General features: G+C 49.8%; 1 protein-coding gene across 6 annotated transcripts in view; it reads right to left on the minus strand.

The window, feature by feature from the left end:
• LOC117414719 (SRSF protein kinase 2-like) overlaps positions 1 to 19795 on the minus strand; it is a 96560-nt gene that overhangs the window by 10478 nt on the left and 66287 nt on the right. For 5 of the 6 annotated variants that reach the window (XM_059027789.1, XM_059027784.1, XM_059027785.1 and 2 more), the window contains 9 exons: positions 19470 to 19578; positions 19281 to 19368; positions 14719 to 14806; positions 13575 to 13681; positions 4392 to 4557; positions 4041 to 4066; positions 3010 to 3286; positions 1120 to 2358; positions 247 to 347 (listed from right to left, as the gene is read on the minus strand). In XM_059027789.1, coding sequence (XP_058883772.1) covers positions 247 to 347; positions 1120 to 2358; positions 3010 to 3286; positions 4041 to 4066; positions 4392 to 4557; positions 13575 to 13681; positions 14719 to 14806; positions 19281 to 19368; positions 19470 to 19578 — 2201 coding nt within the window. Of the gene's footprint in view, positions 1 to 246; positions 348 to 1119; positions 2359 to 3009; positions 3287 to 4040; positions 4067 to 4391; positions 4558 to 13574; positions 13682 to 14695; positions 14807 to 19280; positions 19369 to 19469; positions 19579 to 19795 lie in introns of all 6 variants that reach the window. The other variant, XM_059027788.1, reaches the window with a different exon arrangement.

A 19795-nucleotide genomic window follows, 5' to 3' on the forward strand; every position in this document is an offset into this window, starting at 1 on the left:
AGAGGAGATGCCTGTACCCCCCACACAGCCCCTCAACCACAGTGCACACGATCAGCATCACACAGAGGAGATGCCTGTACCCCCCACACAGCCCCTCAACCACAGTGCACACAGTCAGCATCACACAGAGGAGATGCCTGTACCCCTCGCACAGCCCCTCCACAGGGTAACCAGCCCTCTCCCCACCACCCCTGCAGACTCAGACAGCCAGCTCCCCCCCTCTGCCATCCCCCCAGTCTCACTCACCACCCAGCAGGCATTGCCGAGGTCGGCGATCTTCACGCGGAGCGTGTCTGCGTTGCGGGGGTCCAGGGGGTTCACCAGCAGGTCGGCAGCGCGGGTCTTGGCTGTGGGGACCGGAGAGACAGAGATAGATGAGAGAGGGGAGGGTGTGCGTTCCCATTTGATTTCCTAATACTCTACTGTACTGAAGACCCTTAACATACTGGGAATGCCTCTAACCAACTAGATACGCCTTTGTTAAAAAAAACACCCTCCATTGCTTTTTATTAATTAAAATGGCAAACCATGTTATTGATAAGACTCTATGTGTGCAGCATTGTGTAGTACAGTGAATAAATACTTTATTGAATATGAAATCTAGTGCCTGACACAGATCTGAAGGAGGCTGGGACCCCGAGGCCCCCCTCCCTGCAGAGATCTGAAGGAGGCAAGGACCCCGAGACCCTCCCTGCACAGATCTGAAGGAGGCAGGGACCCCGAGACCCCCCTCCCTGCACAGATCTTAAGGAGGCAGAGGCCCCGAGACCCCCCTCCCTGCGCAGATCTGAAGGAGGCTGGGACCCCGAGACCCCCCTGCACAGATCTGAAGGAGACTGGGGCCCCGGGACCCCCCCTCCCTGCACAGATCTGAAGGAGGCAGGGACCCCGAGACCCCCCTCCCTGCACAGATCTTAAGGAGGCAGAGGCCCCGAGACCCCCCTCCCTGCACAGATCTGAAGGAGGCTGGGGCCCCGAGACCCCCCTCCCTGCACAGATCTGAAGGAGGCTGGGGCCCCCGAGACCCCCCTCCCTGCACAGATCTGAAGGAGGCAGGACCCCGAGACCCCCCCCTGCACAGATCTGAAGGAGGCAGGGACCCCGTGCCCTGGCACTCACCCTTGGGCTGGTCCCCGGTGCTGGAAGCTGACACAGTTCTGCTGCGGTCCCAGGACAGGCTGCTGCCCTCGTGCTCGGTGCCGTTGGAGGGGTCTGCTCCACAAGGCGGCACCGCCTCGAAGTCGGGGGAGCGTGGGGAGGAGCCGCGGTGTCGGCCGTTGGGCGGCCAGAGCGCCTCTCCATTGAAGTGTTCGTAAGAGCTGCTGTAGGAGCAGCGGCCGTCCGAGCTGCTGTGCTCCGCCTCGGCGCTGGGGCAGCACCCCCTCTGCTGCTCTGGCTCCTCTTCCTCATCATCATCCTCATCCTCATCATCTTCATCATCCTCCTCCTCCTCCTCCTCCTCTCCTTCCTCCTCTTCCTGCTCTCCTGCCAGGGAGAAGGGCCCGTTCCCCAGGAGCACGTGCCCATTAGTCTTGGGGGTGTCGATGGCAGCGCCAGGGAGCAGGGTTGGTGTGAGAGAAGGGGTGAGGGTTGTGGCGAGGGTGGGTGCGAGGATATGGGTAGGGGTGAGAGTAGGGGTAGGGGTGAGAGCAGGGGTAGGGGTGAGAGCAGGGGTGAGGGTATGGGTAGGTGTGAGGGTGGGTGCAAGGATATGGGTAGGGGTGAGGGTGGGGGTGAGAGTAGGGGTAGGGGTAGGGGTAGGGGTAGGGGTGAGGGTGGGGGTGAGAGTAGGGGTAGGGGTGAGGGTGAGGGTTGGTGTGAGGGTATGGGTAGGGGTGAGGGTGGGGGTGAGAGTAGGGGTAGGGGTGAGGGTGAGGGTTGGTGTGAGGGTATGGGTAGGGGTGAGAGTAGGGGTAGGGGTGAGGGTGAGGGTTGGTGTGAGGGTATGGGTAGGGGTGAGGGTGGGGGTGAGAGTAGGGGTAGGGGTGAGGGTGAGGGTTGGTGTGAGGGTATGGGTAGGGGTGAGGGTGGGGGTGAGAGTAGGGGTAGGGGTAGGGGTGAGGGTTGGTGTGAGGGTATGGGTAGGGGTGAGGGTGAGGGTAGGGGTGAGGGTATGGGTAGGGGTGAGGGTGGGGGTGAGAGTAGGGGTAGGGGTGAGAGCTGGGGCAGGGGTAGGGGTGTTAATCCAGGCTGCGGTTTGCTCGGACAAGGCCTCTTTTTGCTGTTCCCTCTCCCCTGCTGAGGGGGCATCTCCACCTCCCTCCACCTCTCCTTCCCAAACCACCTCTTCCTCCTCCTCCTCCTCCTCTTCCTCCTTCTCCTGGTCCTGCTTCTCCCCACACCGCTCCTCTGCTCTGTCTGACACACACACACACACACACACACACAGACACAAAACAACAGCTTGATGACAACCTGATTTACAAGACGATACCATCTCAGTTTCTGTAGCGGCATCTCTAGAGCTGAGCAACCCTTAAAACCGAGCAGGTGCAAAGACAGAGCAAGGCAGGGCCACATCACCACCATAAAACATTGTGATTAGCCTGCACAGCATTCTCAACATAACATTGTGATTAGCCTGCATAGCACTCTCAGCATAACATTGTGATTAGCCTGCATAGCACTCTCAGCATAACATTGTGATTAGCCTGCATAGCACTCTCAGCATAACATTGTGATTAGCCTGCACAGCATTCTCAACATAACATTGTGATTAGCCTGCATAGCACTCTCAGCATAACATTGTGATTAGCCTGCACAGCATTCTCAACATAACATTGTGATTAGCCTGCATAGCACTCTCAGCATAACATTGTGATTAGCCTGCACAGCATTCTCAACATAACATTGTGATTAGCCTGCACAGCATTCTCAACATAACATTGTGATTAGCCTGCACAGCATTCTCAACATAACATTGTGTGTTTTGGGAGTCCAGGTTAAAGACATAAAAGGTGCTGTCGCCTCCTGCAGGCTCTGTACATGCATTACAGGTGCTGCTCTTACCGCTGTGGTTCTCACACCCTCCCTCCTCCTCCTCCTCCTCCTCTCCTCTCTGGGCGGAGTGCAGTGCCCTGGCTGGGGGGTGCTGTGTGGCAGGGCTGCCCTCCCCCTGCTCTGTGTGGGCGGGGCTCCCGCTCTGCAGCAGCAGCTCCTGGGCTCTGGTGAGCTCCGCCTGCCGCTCCAGCTCCTCGATTTCCTGCATCCTCCTCTCCAGCAGCGCCGCCTGACGCTTCTGCTTCTTCTTCAGCTTCTTCTTCTTGTTCTTGGAGATCTTTCCCACCTGCAGCAGAGAGACACACAGTGACACACACACTGACACACACACACACACACACACACACACACACACCCCCCCCCACACACACACACTGACACACACACACACACTGACACACACTGACACACACACACACACACACACACACACTGACACACACACACACACTGACACACACACACACACACACACACACACACAGACAGACACACACAGACATGCACACACACACACACACACACACACACACACACACACACACCCACACACACACACACACACTGACACACACACACACACACCCACACACACACACACACACACACTGACACACACACACACACACACTGACACACACACACACACCCACACACACACACACACACTGACACACACACACACACACACCCACACACACACACACCCCCACACACTGACACACACTGACACACCCCCACACCCCCACACACACACACACCCCCCCCCACACACACACACACACACACACACACACACACACACACACACACACACACACACACCCACACACACACACTCACTCACACACAGACACACACACACAGACACGCACAGACACACACACACAGTCACACCCAGTCACACACACACGCACACCCACACAGACATGCACGCACACAGACAAGCACACACACACAGACACGCACACACACACAGACACGCACACACACACGCACAGACACGCACACACAGGAACGAGGGAGCAGGCAATACTTACTGGCTTTAGCTGCGGCGCTGTGCTCACTGAAAGAAAAGAAGACGAAAACCACAAGTTAGAAACACACAGAGGGTGAAGCTGTTCTCCTCTGCCTGTGCTCCAATCCCAGGTCACTTACTGATAGCTCTGCTTTCCACCCTGTGCCTTCAGGAGGACCTGCATCAAACCTGACAGCCCCCTCCTGTACAGCACGGAGGCGAAGGACAGCGAATGGGAATTACAGCAACATGAAAGCATGGTAAAGCATGCTGTAGGAAATGCAAAGTATAACCAGGGTAAAAGCTGCAAAACTACCGTGGTGAAGTTTTGTAAGGGGCCGGTGGGGGATACAGGGAGGGGGGCGAGGGTTACCTGCAGAGCCGGAGGGAGGGGGCGCCCCTGCTTTCTGCCACTCGGTCGCCTCGGCTGCCATCCTCCTCACGAAGGCATCGTCCACACACATCAGGATGTTCTCTGGCTTGATGTCCGTGTGGATGATCTTACACTTACTGTGCAGGTAATCCAGACCCTGCAGCACCTGGACAGCACAGAGAGAAGCACAGAGAGGCCAGCAATCAATCCCTTTACTGAACCAGTACAGAGACCAGCAATCAATCCCTTTACTGAACCAGTACAGAGACCAGCAATCAATCCCTTTACTGAACCAGTACAGAGACCAGCAATCAATGCATTTACTGAACCAGTACAGAGACCAGCAATCAATGCATTTACTGAACCAGTACAGAGACCAGCAATCAATCCCTTTACTGAACCAGTACAGAGAGGCCAGCAATCAATGCCTTTACTGAACCAGTACAGAGACCAGCAATCAATCCCTTTACTGAACCAGTACAGAGACCAGCAATCAATGCCTTTACTGAACCAGTACAGAGACCAGCAATCAATCCCTTTACTGAACCAGTACAGAGACCAGCAATCAATGCCTTTACTGAACCAGTAGAGACCAGCAATCAATGCCTTTACTGAACCAGTACAGAGACCAGCAATCAATCCCTTTACTGAACCAGTAGAGACCAGCAATCAATGCCTTTACTGAACCAGTACAGAGACCAGCAATCAATCCCTTTACTGAACCAGTACAGAGACCAGCAATCAATGCCTTTACTGAACCAGTACAGAGACCAGCAATCAATGCATTTACTGAACCAGTACAGAGACCAGCAATCAATGCCTTTACTGAACCAGTACTGAGACCAGCAATCAATGCATTTACTGAACCAGTACAGAGACCAGCAATCAATGCCTTTACTGAACCAGTACTGAGACCAGCAATCAATGCATTTACTGAACCAGTACAGAGACCAGCAATCAATGCCTTTACTGAACCAGTACTGAGACCAGCAATCAATGCATTTACTGAACCAGTACAGAGACCAGCAATCAATGCCTTTACTGAACCAGTACAGAGACCAGCAATCAATGCCTTTACTGAACCAGTAGAGACCAGCAATCAATGCATTTACTGAACCAGTACAGAGACCAGCAATCAATCCCTTTACTGAACCAGTAGAGACCAGCAATCTATGCTTATCAAGTTCTCATTTACAATGGTGATCTGCCAAGAAAGCTCAGACTGCTGCAAAGACAACATACAATTCACTTCCGTTATTACAAATAAAAACAACATTGTGTTACAGCATAATACAATACATGACAAGGCATCAACACACTGTAAAATAAAACACTGCAATCCAGTCTGTTCACTGCAGATCTAACCCTTACAAGGCATCAGCACACTGTAAAATAAAACACTGCGATCCAGTCTGTTCACTGCAGATCTAACCCTTACAAGGCATCAGCACACTGTAAAATAAAACACTGCGATCCAGTCTGTCCACTGCAGATCTAACCCTTACAAGGCATCAGCACACTGTAAAATAAAACACTGCGATCCAGTCTGTTCACTGCAGATCTAACCCTTACAAGGCATCAGCACACTGTAAAATAAAACACTGCGATCCAGTCTGTCCACTGCAGATCTAACCCTTACAAGGCATCAACACACTGTAAAATAAAACACTGCGATCCAGTCTGTTCACTGCAGATCTAACCCTTACAAGGCATCAGCACACTGTAAAATAAAACACTGCGATCCAGTCTGTTCACTGCAGATCTAACCCTTACAAGGTATCAACACACTGTAAAATAAAACACTGCGATCCAGTCTGTTCACTGCAGATCTAACCCTTACAAGGCATCAGCACACTGTAAAATAAAACACTGCGATCCAGTCTGTTCACTGCAGATCTAACCCTTACAAGGCATCAGCACACTGTAAAATAAAACACTGCGATCCAGTCTGTCCACTGCAGATCTAACCCTTACAAGGCATCAACACACTGTAAAATAAAACACTGCGATCCAGTCTGTTCACTGCAGATCTAACCCTTACAAGGCATCAACACACTGTAAAATAAAACACTGCGATCCAGTCTGTTCACTGCAGATCTAACCCTTACAAGGCATCAACACACTGTAAAATAAAACACTGCGATCCAGTCTGTTCACTGCAGATCTAACCCTTACAAGGCATCAACACACTGTAAAATAAAACACTGCGATCTAGTCTGTTCACTGCAGATCTAACCCTTACAAGGCATCAACACACTGTAAAATAAAACACTGCGATCCAGTCTGTTCACTGCAGATCTAACCCTTACAAGGCATCAACACACTGTAAAATAAAACACTGCGATCCAGTCTGTTCACTGCAGATCTAACCCTTACAAGGCATCAACACACTGTAAAATAAAACACTGCGATCCAGTCTGTTCACTGCAGATCTAACCCTTACAAGGCATCAGCACACTGTAAAATAAAACACTGCAATCCAGTCTGTCCACTGCAGATCTAACCCTTACAAGGCATCAGCACACTGTAAAATAAAACACTGCGATCCAGTCTGTTCACTGCAGATCTAACCCTTACAAGGCATCAACACACTGTAAAATAAAACACTGCGATCCAGTCTGTTCACTGCAGATCTAACCCTTACAAGGCATCAGCACACACTAAAATAAAACACTGCGATCCAGTCTAACCAATTCTAGTTCTGTAAACAAGCATGCCCCTGAGTCTGAGACGCCAGCAGCTTAGCATCACCTGGAATTTTAGGATTAGACATAATGAAAATAAAAAGAAACTATATGGACATAATGTAGGTATTTTATTCAACATCATGTAATCAAAGAAACTACAAAATGATACTGCAAAGGTCTACCGGACGCCATAATAGTAGTACAGTATTTTATGTTAGATTTCGAGTTTTTCGTTAAGTATATGGAAAGCTACAAAGCGGTGTGTAATTCAATGTGTTAACGTCACATTATTCAGCAGGTTTCAGTGGACTTTACGAAGCAGAATGTGTTCATTCTATAGGGGTTTGCAAAACCATTGTTCCACAGCGCTACACAGGTGACGCTGCACCCATGAGAAATACTGCAGGGAGCTGTGGCATTTCTACCTTAACCCTGAGCCGTGAAGGATTTCACAGTGAAGAGTGAACACAACGACAGTACATCCAGGTACACGTTTACTGAATAAACACTCATTCCATTACTGCAGAGTGACAGACCAGCAAACAATCAGAGCAAACCGATTCTTATACAGATTATATCAGCAGAGATGAAACCGAGGACAAGCACAAAAAAACTAAAAAAAACACAGGAACCCAAACTGAATGAAGTGAAGATTCAGATTACACCTGAAATTAGAATCTAAACCAAATAATAAGATCACTTTAACTGCTGGATTCAAACCCCGAAACACCAATACCAGAGAGAACAAAACAGCACCTGACAGCAAAACGAGGTGCATGCCAGGAGAGTAAAACAGGGTCTGTGAAACGGGGTGCAAGTATCCAGTCTAATAACGTGGAGGTCAAATGTCTATTTAGTTTCAAGTGAAATCTCTTTTTTCCTACCAGGGCACAAGGGCTGAAATAAATGCTGCAGGGCATGGCTTTTCTTGTAATGTTCTTGTTCGTTTGGATCTCAAATGCAACTCGTTCACATCAGAAAGTCACTCCCTTTTAATTGATAAAGGTCGAAAAAGAACTCTGTGCACTTTCAGTTGATCTTGTTAATTTCTATTTGTGTGGAACCTTCCTTTCCCTCCTGATTTTGAGCTTTAATAATAATAATAATAATAATAATAATAATAATAATAATAATAATAATAATAATAAACACTGAACCTACAGAAGAAGCCACACGAAACACTTTCAGTGCAGCTCGAGGCACGCGCTCTAGATCTTGAGTTAACATCCACTCGTTTGGGCTTATTTGCAACACTAAGCATTTCACTTTGTAAAGGTTTATTTTAAACACAAAGCTGACATTTTCTGATTCACTTTATGTTACCATGGAAAAAAATGTAAGAAAATATAGTGCTAATGAAAACAAACACTAACTGCTGATGTCATGTAAAAAATATCATTTTAATAAAAACAAAAAGAAAGTTTAAATTTAAAAAGGGTCCGTGTACAATTTAAAAAAAATAATAATTCCTAACGTTCTGTTAATAAAAAAAGTTTAACATGACCTCTTGATTTTTCACTCTGTCTTCCCGTTTTTCAGAAGCTGCTTGTTTAAACATGGGGGGTATTTTATAATTCGCTGGATCACCATGTTTGTCTCCATCAACATCAGATCACAAAGACAATGCAGGCGACAGGCTGCAGTTACTGCCACGAGTAATTATTCTGTCTACAGAGAATCCAGCTTTCCAACGCCCTGTATCCTCTTTATACCTATGAAACCGTGCCTTATTCTATCAGTTCTTTGTTTTTGGTTCTATGTAAAAAAAAAATAATAATACAAACCTCACCAACTGTTACAAATGTGTTAATAGCTTAAAAAAGTGAAAGCTTTAAAAAAAACAAAAGTTAACACATCGAGAACATTTATTCCCCCCGGATCTGCACCGATCACATCAATAGCCCCTGGGGACTGAGTAAAAGAGGAAAACCGCCCATCAGCGGAGATTTTTCATCTCTGGTATTAGTCACCTATCCTCCGGTAACAGCCACAGACTGATGAAGTCTACCTGCACAGCAGACACTCTCTCAAAGCGGGGCTGGAAGCTAACAAACAACTTGAGACGAACTGCAAGCGAGCTCCAAGATAATATATACCAGCTAACAAACAACTTGAGAAGAACTGCAAGCGAGCTCCAAGATAATATATACCAGCTAACAAACAACTTGAGACGAACTGCAAGCGAGCTCCAAGATAATATATACCAGCTAACAAACAACTTGAGATGAACTGCAAGCGAGCTCCAAGATAATATATACCAGCTAACAAACAACTTGAGAAGAACTGCAAGCGAGCTCCAAGATAATATATACCAGCTAACAAACAACTTGAGAAGAACTGCAAGCGAGCTCCAAGATAATATATACCAGCTAACAAACAACTTGAGAAGAACTGCAAGCGAGCTCCAAGATAATATATACCAGCTAACAAACAACTTGAGACGAACTGCAAGCGAGCTCCAAGATAATATATACCAGCTAACAAACAACTTGAGACGAACTGCAAGCGAGCTCCAAGATAATATATACCAGCTAACAAACAACTTGAGACGAACTGCAAGCGAGCTCCAAGATAATATATACCAGCCAACAAACAACTTGAGAAGAACTGCAAGCGAGCTCCAAGATAATATATACCAGCCAACAAACAACTTGAGAAGAACTGCAAGCGAGCTCCAAGATAATATATACCAGCTAACAAACAACTTGAGAAGAACTGCAAGCGAGCTCCAAGATAATATATACCAGCTAACAAACAACTTGAGACGAACTGCAAGCGAGCTCCAAGATAATATATACCAGCTAACAAACAACTTGAGACGAACTGCAAGCGAGCTCCAAGATAATATATACCAGCTAACAAACAACTTGAGAAGAACTGCAAGCGAGCTCCAAGATAATATATACCAGCTAACAAACAACTTGAGAAGAACTGCAAGCGAGCTCCAAGATAATATATACCAGCTAACAAACAACTTGAGAAGAACTGCAAGCGAGCTCCAAGATAATATATACCAGCTAACAAACAACTTGAGAAGAACTGCAAGCGAGCTCCAAGATAATATATACCAGCTAACAAACAACTTGAGAAGAACTGCAAGCGAGCTCCAAGATAATATATACCAGCTAACAAACAACTTGAGAAGAACTGCAAGCGAGCTCCAAGATAATATATACCAGCTAACAAACAACTTGAGAAGAACTGCAAGCGAGCTCCAAGATAATATATACCAGCTAACAAACAACTTGAGACGAACTGCAAGCGAGCTCCAAGATAATATATACCAGCTAACAAACAACTTGAGACGAACTGCAAGCGAGCTCCAAGATAATATATACCAGCTAACAAACAACTTGAGACGAACTGCAAGCGAGCTCCAAGATAATATATACCAGCTAACAAACAACTTGAGACGAACTGCAAGCGAGCTCCAAGATAATATATACCAGCTAACAAACAACTTGAGACGAACTGCAAGCGAGCTCCAAGATAATATATACCAGCTAACAAACAACTTGAGATGAACTGCAAGCGAGCTCCAAGATAATATATACCAGCTAACAAACAACTTGAGATGAACTGCAAGCGAGCTCCAAGATAATATATACCAGCTAACAAACAACTTGAGATGAACTGCATGCGAGCTCCAAGGTAAGTTCTAACCTGGGTCACATCACCCCCTGTTTCCTGAACACACACTTCAATTGCATGCATGACCTTATTGGTTACACTGTATCAGGCTCATAGCCTGCCCTGTATCTAATCATTTTCTAAGCCCGAATAACCTGCTTCATTTCCTCAAAATCATTATTTCCATTACATTAACAAGTCCTTGCTAAACTTACCCTGTTTACCACGAAATGTATGAATAACAGGGTGTTCTGCTTGGGTAGACAAAGCTGGCCCCGAGCTCCTGCACGCTCCCACAACCTGTCTGAAACACACATGAACCCTCGCTCCTGCACGCTCCCACAACCTGTCTGAAACACACATGAACCCTCGCTCCTGCATGTTCTCACAACCTGTCTGAAACACACATGAACCCTCGCTCCTGCATGTTCTCACAACCTGTCTGAAACACACATGAACCCTCGCTCCTGCATGCTCCCACAACCTGTGTGAAACACACATGAACCCTCGCTCCTGCATGTTCTCACAACCTGTCAAACACACATGAACCCTCGCTCCTGCATGTTCTCACAACCTGTCTGAAACACACATGAACCCTCGCTCCTGCATGTTCTCACAACCTGTCAAACACACATGAACCCTCGCTCCTGCATGTTCTCACAACCTGTCTGAAACACACATGAACCCTCGCTCCTGCATGTTCTCACAACCTGTCAAACACACATGAACCCTCGCTCCTGCATGTTCTCACAAACTGTCTGAAACACACATGAACCCTCGCTCCTGCATGTTCTCACAAACTGTCTGAAACACACATGAACCCTCGCTCCTGCATGTTCCCACAACCTGTCAAACACACATGAACCCTCGCTCCTGCATGTTCCCACAACCTGTCAAACACACATGAACCCTCGCTCCTGCATGTTCTCACAACCTGTCAAACACACATGAACCCTCGCTCCTGCATGTTCTCACAACCTGTCAAACACACATGAACCCTCGCTCCTGCATGTTCTCACAACCTGTCTGAAACACACATGAACCCTCGCTCCTGCATGTTCTCACAACCTGTCTGAAACACACATGAACCCTCGCTCCTGCATGCTCCCACAACCTGTGTGAAACACACATGAACCCTCGCTCCTGCATGTTCCCACAACCTGTCAAACACACATGAACCCTCGCTCCTGCATGTTCTCACAACCTGTCAAACACACATGAACCCTCGCTCCTGCATGTTCTCACAACCTGTCAAACACACATGAACCCTCGCTCCTGCATGTTCCCACAACCTGTCAAACACACATGAACCCTCGCTCCTGCATGTTCTCACAACCTGTCAAACACACATGAACCCTCGCTCCTGCATGTTCTCACAACCTGTCAAACACACATGAACCCTCGCTCCTGCATGTTCTCACAACCTGTCAAACACACATGAACCCTCGCTCCTGCATGCTCCCACAACCTGTCAAACACACATGAACCCTCGCTCCTGCATGCTCCCACAACCTGTCAAACACACATGAACCCTCGCTCCTGCATGTTCTCACAACCTGTCAAACACACATGAACCCTCGCTCCTGCATGTTCCCACAACCTGTCAAACACACATGAACCCTCGCTCCTGCATGTTCTCACAACCTGTCAAACACACATGAACCCTCGCTCCTGCATGTTCTCACAACCTGTCAAACACACATGAACCCTCGCTCCTGCATGTTCTCACAACCTGTCAAACACACATGAACCCTCGCTCCTGCATGTTCTCACAACCTGTCAAACACACATGAACCCTCGCTCCTGCATGTTCTCACAACCTGTCAAACACACATGAACCCTCGCTCCTGCATGTTCTCACAACCTGTCAAACACACATGAACCCTCGCTCCTGCATGTTCCCACAACCTGTCAAACACACATGAACCCTCGCTCCTGCATGTTCTCACAACCTGTCAAACACACATGAACCCTCGCTCCTGCATGCTCCCACAACCTGTCAAACACACATGAACCCTCGCTCCTGCATGTTCTCACAACCTGTCAAACACACATGAACCCTCGCTCCTGCATGTTCTCACAACCTGTCAAACACACATGAACCCTCGCTCCTGCATGCTCCCACAACCTAGCACCCTAGATATTAAACTAGAGCCCCAGTCCTAGGTACTGAATGCATTCACTAGAGCCCCAGTCCTAGATACTGAATGCATTCACTAGAGCCCCAGTCCTAGATACTGAATTCATTCACTAGAGCCCCAGTCCTAGATACTGAATTCATTCACTAGAGCCCCAGTCCTAGATACTGAATGCATTCACTAGAGCCCCAGCCCTAGATATTAAATGCAGCAGTGTGGAGTAGTGGTTAGTGCTCTGGACTCTTGACCGGAGGGTTGTGGGTTCAATCCCCGGTGGGGACACTGCTGCTGTACCCTTGAGCAAGGTACTTTACCTACATTACTCCAGTAAAAACCCAACTGTAAAATGGGTAATTGTACGTAAAAATAATGTGATATCTTGTAACAATTGTAAGTCGCCCTGGATGAGGGCGTCTGCTAAGAAATAAATAATAATAAAATAATAATAATTCACTAGAGCCCCAGTCCTAGATACTGAATGCATTCATTAGAGCCCCAGCCCTAGATATTAAATGCATTCACTAGAGCCCCAGTCCTAGATACTGAATGCATTCACTAGAGCCCCAGCCCTAGATATTAAATGCATTCACTAGAGCCCCAGTCCTAGATACTGAATGCATTCACTAGAGCCCCAGTCCTAGATATTAAATGCATTCACTAGAGCCCCAGTCCTAGATATTAAATGCATTCACTAGAGCCCCAGTCCCGAGCTGGCAGTGTTGACTCACCTGGCGAATGATGCTTTTGACACATGGGAGGGGGAGGCCCTGGTAGTTGGACTTGATGATCCATTTCAGCAGGTGATGCCCGAGCACCTCAAACACCATGCACACGTCTGACAGCGTTTAAGGAGGATAACGTCCCAGTACAGCAACCAGCCCTTTACTGCACTGCACAGAGCCTGCTGGAATTCTCTATACTGTACTGTATTGAATGTGCTGGCTCTCAGATCCACAGTACTGAGTTCTCTATGCTGTACTGTATTGAATGTGCTGGCTCTCAGATCCACAGTACTGAGTTCTCTATACTGTACTGTATTGAATGTGCTGGCTCTCAGATCCACAGTACTGAGTTCTCTATACTGTACTGTATTGAATGTGCTGGCTCTCAGATCCACAGTACTGAGTTCTCTATGCTGTACTGTATTGAATGTGCTGGCTCTCAGATCCACAGTACTGAGTTCTCACAGACACTTGCACACTCTCTCACAGACTCACACATTTACAGACACTCACACACACACACACTCACAGACACTCACACACACACTCAGACACTCACACACACACACACTCACAGACACTCACACACACACACTCACATTTACAGACACTCATACACACACTCACAGACACTCACAGACACTCGCACACACACTCACAGACACTCGCACTCTCTCACAGACACTCGCACTCTCTCACAGACACTCACACACACACTCACAGACACTCACACATTTACAGACACACACACTCACAGACACTCGCACTCTCTCACAGACACTCGCACTCTCTCACAGACACTCGCACACACACTCACAGACACTCACACATTTACAGACACACACACTCACAGACACTCGCACTCTCTCACAGACACTCGCACTCTCTCACAGACACTCGCACACACACTCACAGACACTCACACATTTACAGACACACACACACTCACAGACACTCTCACACACACACAGTCACAGACACTCACACACACACTCACAGACACTCACACACACACTCACAGACACTCGCACACTCTCACGGACTCACACATTTACAGACACTCACACACAGACACTCGCACACTCTCTGACACTCTCTCACATACTCACAGACACTCACACACTCACACACTCTCTCATGAGAAGGATACGGATCCCGTTGATTCCTGAAATCTTGAAGTCGTCGATGAGCTGCACTGCCATGTCCTTGTTGGGATCTCCGGGGTCACTCTCTCGAACCTGCAGAGCAGAGACAGAGCTCTTCAGCAGGGCCAGGGCAACGACAGCACTGTCCACAGCACCCAACAACATCCCACTGGAGGGACTGTAGTGAACATCACGGTCCACAGCACCCAACAACATCCCACTGGAGGGACTGTAGTGAACATCACGGTGAGGACACCGACAGCACTGTCCACAGCACCCAACAACATCCTACTGGAGGGACTGTAGTGAACATCACGGTGAGGACACCGACAGCACTGTCCACAGCACCCAACAACATCCCACTGGAGGGACTGTAGTGAACATCACGGTGAGGACACCGACAGCACTGTCCACAGCACCCAACAACATCCCACTGGAGGGACTGTAGTGAACATCACGGTGAGGACACCGACAGCACTGTCCACAGCACCCAACAACATCCCACTGGAGGGACTGTAGTGAACATCACGGTGAGGACACCGACAGCACTGTCCACAGCACCCAACAACATCCCACTGGAGGGACTGTAGTGAACATCACGGTGAGGACACCGACAGCACTGTCCACAGCACCCAACAACATCCCACTGGAGGGACTGTAGTGAACATCACGGTGAGGACACCGACAGCACTGTCCACAGCACCCAACAACATCCCACTGGAGGGACTGTAGTGAACATCACGGTGAGGACACCGACAGCACTGTCCACAGCACCCAACAACATCCCACTGGAGGGACTGTAGTGAACATCACGGTGAGGACACCGACAGCACTGTCCACAGCACCCAACAACATCCCACTGGAGGGACTGTAGTGAACATCACGGTGAGGACACCGACAGCACTGTCCACAGCACCCAACAACATCCCACTGGAGGGACTGTAGTGAACATCACGGTGAGGACACCGACAGCACTGTCCACAGCACCCAACAACATCCCACTGGAGGGACTGTAGTGAACATCACGGTGAGGACACCGACAGCACTGTCCACAGCACCCAACAACATCCCACTGGAGGGACTGTAGTGAACATCACGGTGAGGACACCGACAGCACTGTCCACAGCACCCAACAACATCCCACTGGAGGGACTGTAGTGAACATCACGGTGAGGACACCGACAGCACTGTCCACAGCACCCAACAACATCCCACTGGAGGGACTGTAGTGAACATCACGGTGAGGACACCGACAGCACTATCCACAGCACCCAACAACATCCCACTGGAGGGACTGTAGTGAACATCACGGTGAGGACACCGACAGCACTGTCCACAGCACCCAACAACATCCCACTGGAGGGACTGTAGTGAACATCACGGTGAGGACACCGACAGCACTGTCCACAGCACCCAACAACATCCCACTGGAGGGACTGTAGTGAACATCACGGTGAGGACACCGACAGCACTGTCCACAGCACCCAACAACATCCCACTGGAGGGACTGTAGTGAACATCACGGTGAGGACACCGACAGCACTGTCCACAGCACCCAACAACATCCCACTGGAGGGACTGTAGTGAACATCACGGTGAGGACACCGACAGCACTGTCCACAGCACCCAACAACATCCCACTGGAGGGACTGTAGTGAACATCACAGTGAGGACACCGACAGCACTATCCACAGCACCCAACAACATCCCACTGGAGGGACTGTAGTGAACATCACGGTGAGGACACCGACAGCACTGTCCACAGCACCCAACAACATCCCACTGGAGGGACTGTAGTGGACATCACGGTGAGGACACCGACAGCACTATCCACAGCACCCAACAACATCCCACTGGAGGGACTGTAGTGAACATCACGGTGAGGACACCGACAGCACTGTCCACAGCACCCAACAACATCCCACTGGAGGGACTGTAGTGAACATCACGGTGAGGACACCGACAGCACTATCCACAGCACCCAACAACATCCCACTGGAGGGACTGTAGTGAACATCACGGTGAGGACACCGACAGCACTGTCCACAGCACCCAACAACATCCCACTGGAGGTAAGACTGATGAAATGATTTGGCGAGCTACAACCACTTTATCACACACAGTAGAAGCACAGCTCAACATGGGTTTAATCCGAACAGCCCCCTGGTATCATGACGTCTGGATTTCATTCCTGGAACTGGAACTAACAGTGCAGCACTGTGCATTTCATACTGACGGTGCTGTGCACAGGTTGCATTGCAATCATTTCTGGAGGTATGCTGTACTGAGAAACTGTGCAGTGCTAACCTGATAATCCTAGCAAATCCATGGTCAACCTCACACCTCATACAGTCCCAGCCGGCAACACACTGGAGGATTCACAGCATTTGAAACAAAGCCGCCGTATGTATTCACAGGGCCAGTGTATACAAAACACTTACTGCAGAACGCAGCATCACAACTCTTGCTGGGCTTTAAGTGTGGCTCAAAGACATGCAATGAAACATGAGCCTGGAGGAGGGCAGGCTAGAGAGAGGCAGGAAATGTAACCTCTGTAGCAGCTGAGAGTCCAGACCAGTGTCTGCTGCCTCTTGTACTGCACTGCATTGTGGATCCTGTTTCCAGTGCCCTCCTCCCTGCTCCTCTCGCACTGCACTGCATTGTGGATCCTGTTTCCAGTGCCCTCCTCCCTGCTCCTCTCGCACTGCACTGCATTGTGGATCCTGTTTCCAGTGCCCTCCTCCCTGCTCCTCTCGCACTGCACTGCATTGTGGATCCTGTTTCCAGTGCCCTCCTCCCTGCTCCTCTAGTACTGCACTGCATTGTGGATCCTGTTTCCAGTGCCCTCCTCCCTGCTCCTCTCGCACTGCACTGCATTGTGGATCCTGTTTCCAGTGCCCTCCTCCCTGCTCCTCTCGCACTGCACTGCATTGTGGATCCTGTTTCCAGTGCCCTCCTCCCTGCTCCTCTAGTACTGCACTGCATTGTGGATCCTGTTTCCAGTGCCCTCCTCCCTGCTCTTCTAGTACTGCACTGCATTGTGGATCCTGTTTCCAGTGCCCTCCTCCCTGCTCTTCTCGTACTGCACTGCATTGTGGATCCTGTTTCCAGTGCCCTCCTCCCTGCTCCTCTCGCACTGCACTGCATTGTGGATCCTGTTTCCAGTGCCCTTCTCCCTGCTCCTCTCGCACTGCACTGCATTGTGGATCCTGTTTCCAGTGCCCTCCTCCCTGCTCCTCTCGCACTGCACTGCATTGTGGATCCTGTTTCCAGTGCCCTCCTCCCTGCTCTTCTCGTACTGCACTGCATTGTGGATCCTGTTTCCAGTGCCCTCCTCCCTGCTCCTCTCGCACTGCACTGCATTGTGGATCCTGTTTCCAGTGCCCTCCTCCCTGCTCCTCTCGCACTGCACTGCATTGTGGATCCTGTTTCCAGTGCCCTCCTCCCTGCTCCTCTCGCACTGCACTGCATTGTGGATCCTGTTTCCAGTGCCCTCCTCCCTGCTCCTCTCGCACTGCACTGCATTGTGGATCCTGTTTCCAGTGCCCTCCTCCCTGCTCCTCTAGTACTGCACTGCATTGTGGATCCTGTTTCCAGTGCCCTCCTCCCTGCTCTTCTCGTACTGCACTGCATTGTGGATCCTGTTTCCAGTGCCCTCCTCCCTGCTCTTCTCGTACTGCACTGCATTGTGGATCCTGTTTCCAGTGCCCTCCTCCCTGCTCCTCTCGCACTGCACTGCATTGTGGATCCTGTTTCCAGTGCCCTCCTCCCTGCTCCTCTCGCACTGCACTGCATTGTGGATCCTGTTTCCAGTGCCCTCCTCCCTGCTCCTCTAGTACTGCACTGCATTGTGGATCCTGTTTCCAGTGCCCTCCTCCCTGCTCTTCTCGTACTGCACTGCATTGTGGATCCTGTTTCCAGTGCCCTCCTCCCTGCTCTTCTCGTACTGCACTGCATTGTGGATCCTGTTTCCAGTGCCCTCCTCCCTGCTCCTCTCGCACTGCACTGCATTGTGGATCCTGTTTCCAGTGCCCTCCTCCCTGCTCCTCTCGCACTGCACTGCATTGTGGATCCTGTTTCCAGTGCCCTCCTCCCTGCTCCTCTCGCACTGCACTGCATTGTGGATCCTGTTTCCAGTGCCCTCCTCCCTGCTCCTCTCGCACTGCACTGCATTGTGGATCCTGTTTCCAGTGCCCTCCTCCCTGCTCCTCTCGCACTGCACTGCATTGTGGATCCTGTTTCCAGTGCCCTCCTCCCTGCTCCTCTCGCACTGCACTGCATTGTGGATCCTGTTTCCAGTGCCCTCCTCCCTGCTCCTCGCACTGCACTGCATTGTGGATCCTGTTTCCAGTGCCCTCCTCCCTGCTCCTCTCACACTGCACTGCATTGTGGATCCTGTTTCCAGTGCCCTCCTCCCTGCTCCTCTCGCACTGCACTGCATTGTGGATCCTGTTTCCAGTGCCCTCCTCCCTGCTCCTCTCGCACTGCACTGCATTGTGGATCCTGTTTCCAGTGCCTCTCTCACAGTGCCGCTGCCACGCTGCCCTGCTGCTAATCAGGTACTTACACATCTGAGCAGTTTAATCTCGTCCACGGCCGTCTCTGTGTAATGCTGGGCACTCTTTACAACCTTCATGGCCACAAACCCCTTTCCCCTGCAAACAGAAACACATTCAAGTGTTAATCCTTGGCAGGGACATGTGGCTCCTTGAGGGTAGGGAGGGTAAGGGATCATAGAGAGAGGGATCAGACTCACTGAATGTCCCAGCACAGCCACACGGTGGAGAAGTGGCCCCATCCTAGCTTGCGGATCACATGGTAGCGCCCGTTGAAGAGGTCCCCGATCTTCACAGGGTGGTACCCACCTGCACAGACACAGCAGAGCACAGGCAGGGTGAGGGCCCAGGAGACAATTAATAATCAAACCTTCATTTACACAGTCATCACCAGGAATCCTACCCACACACTCACACAGTGCAACAGACACAGCCATCCACCCACACCCACACACACACAGTGCAACAGACACAGCCATCCACCCACACCCACACACACAGTGCAACAGACACAGCCATCCACCCA

Source organism: Acipenser ruthenus, chromosome 7 (genome assembly GCF_902713425.1).
Source record: "Acipenser ruthenus chromosome 7, fAciRut3.2 maternal haplotype, whole genome shotgun sequence".
Classification (NCBI taxonomy): Eukaryota; Metazoa; Chordata; class Actinopteri; order Acipenseriformes; family Acipenseridae; genus Acipenser; species Acipenser ruthenus.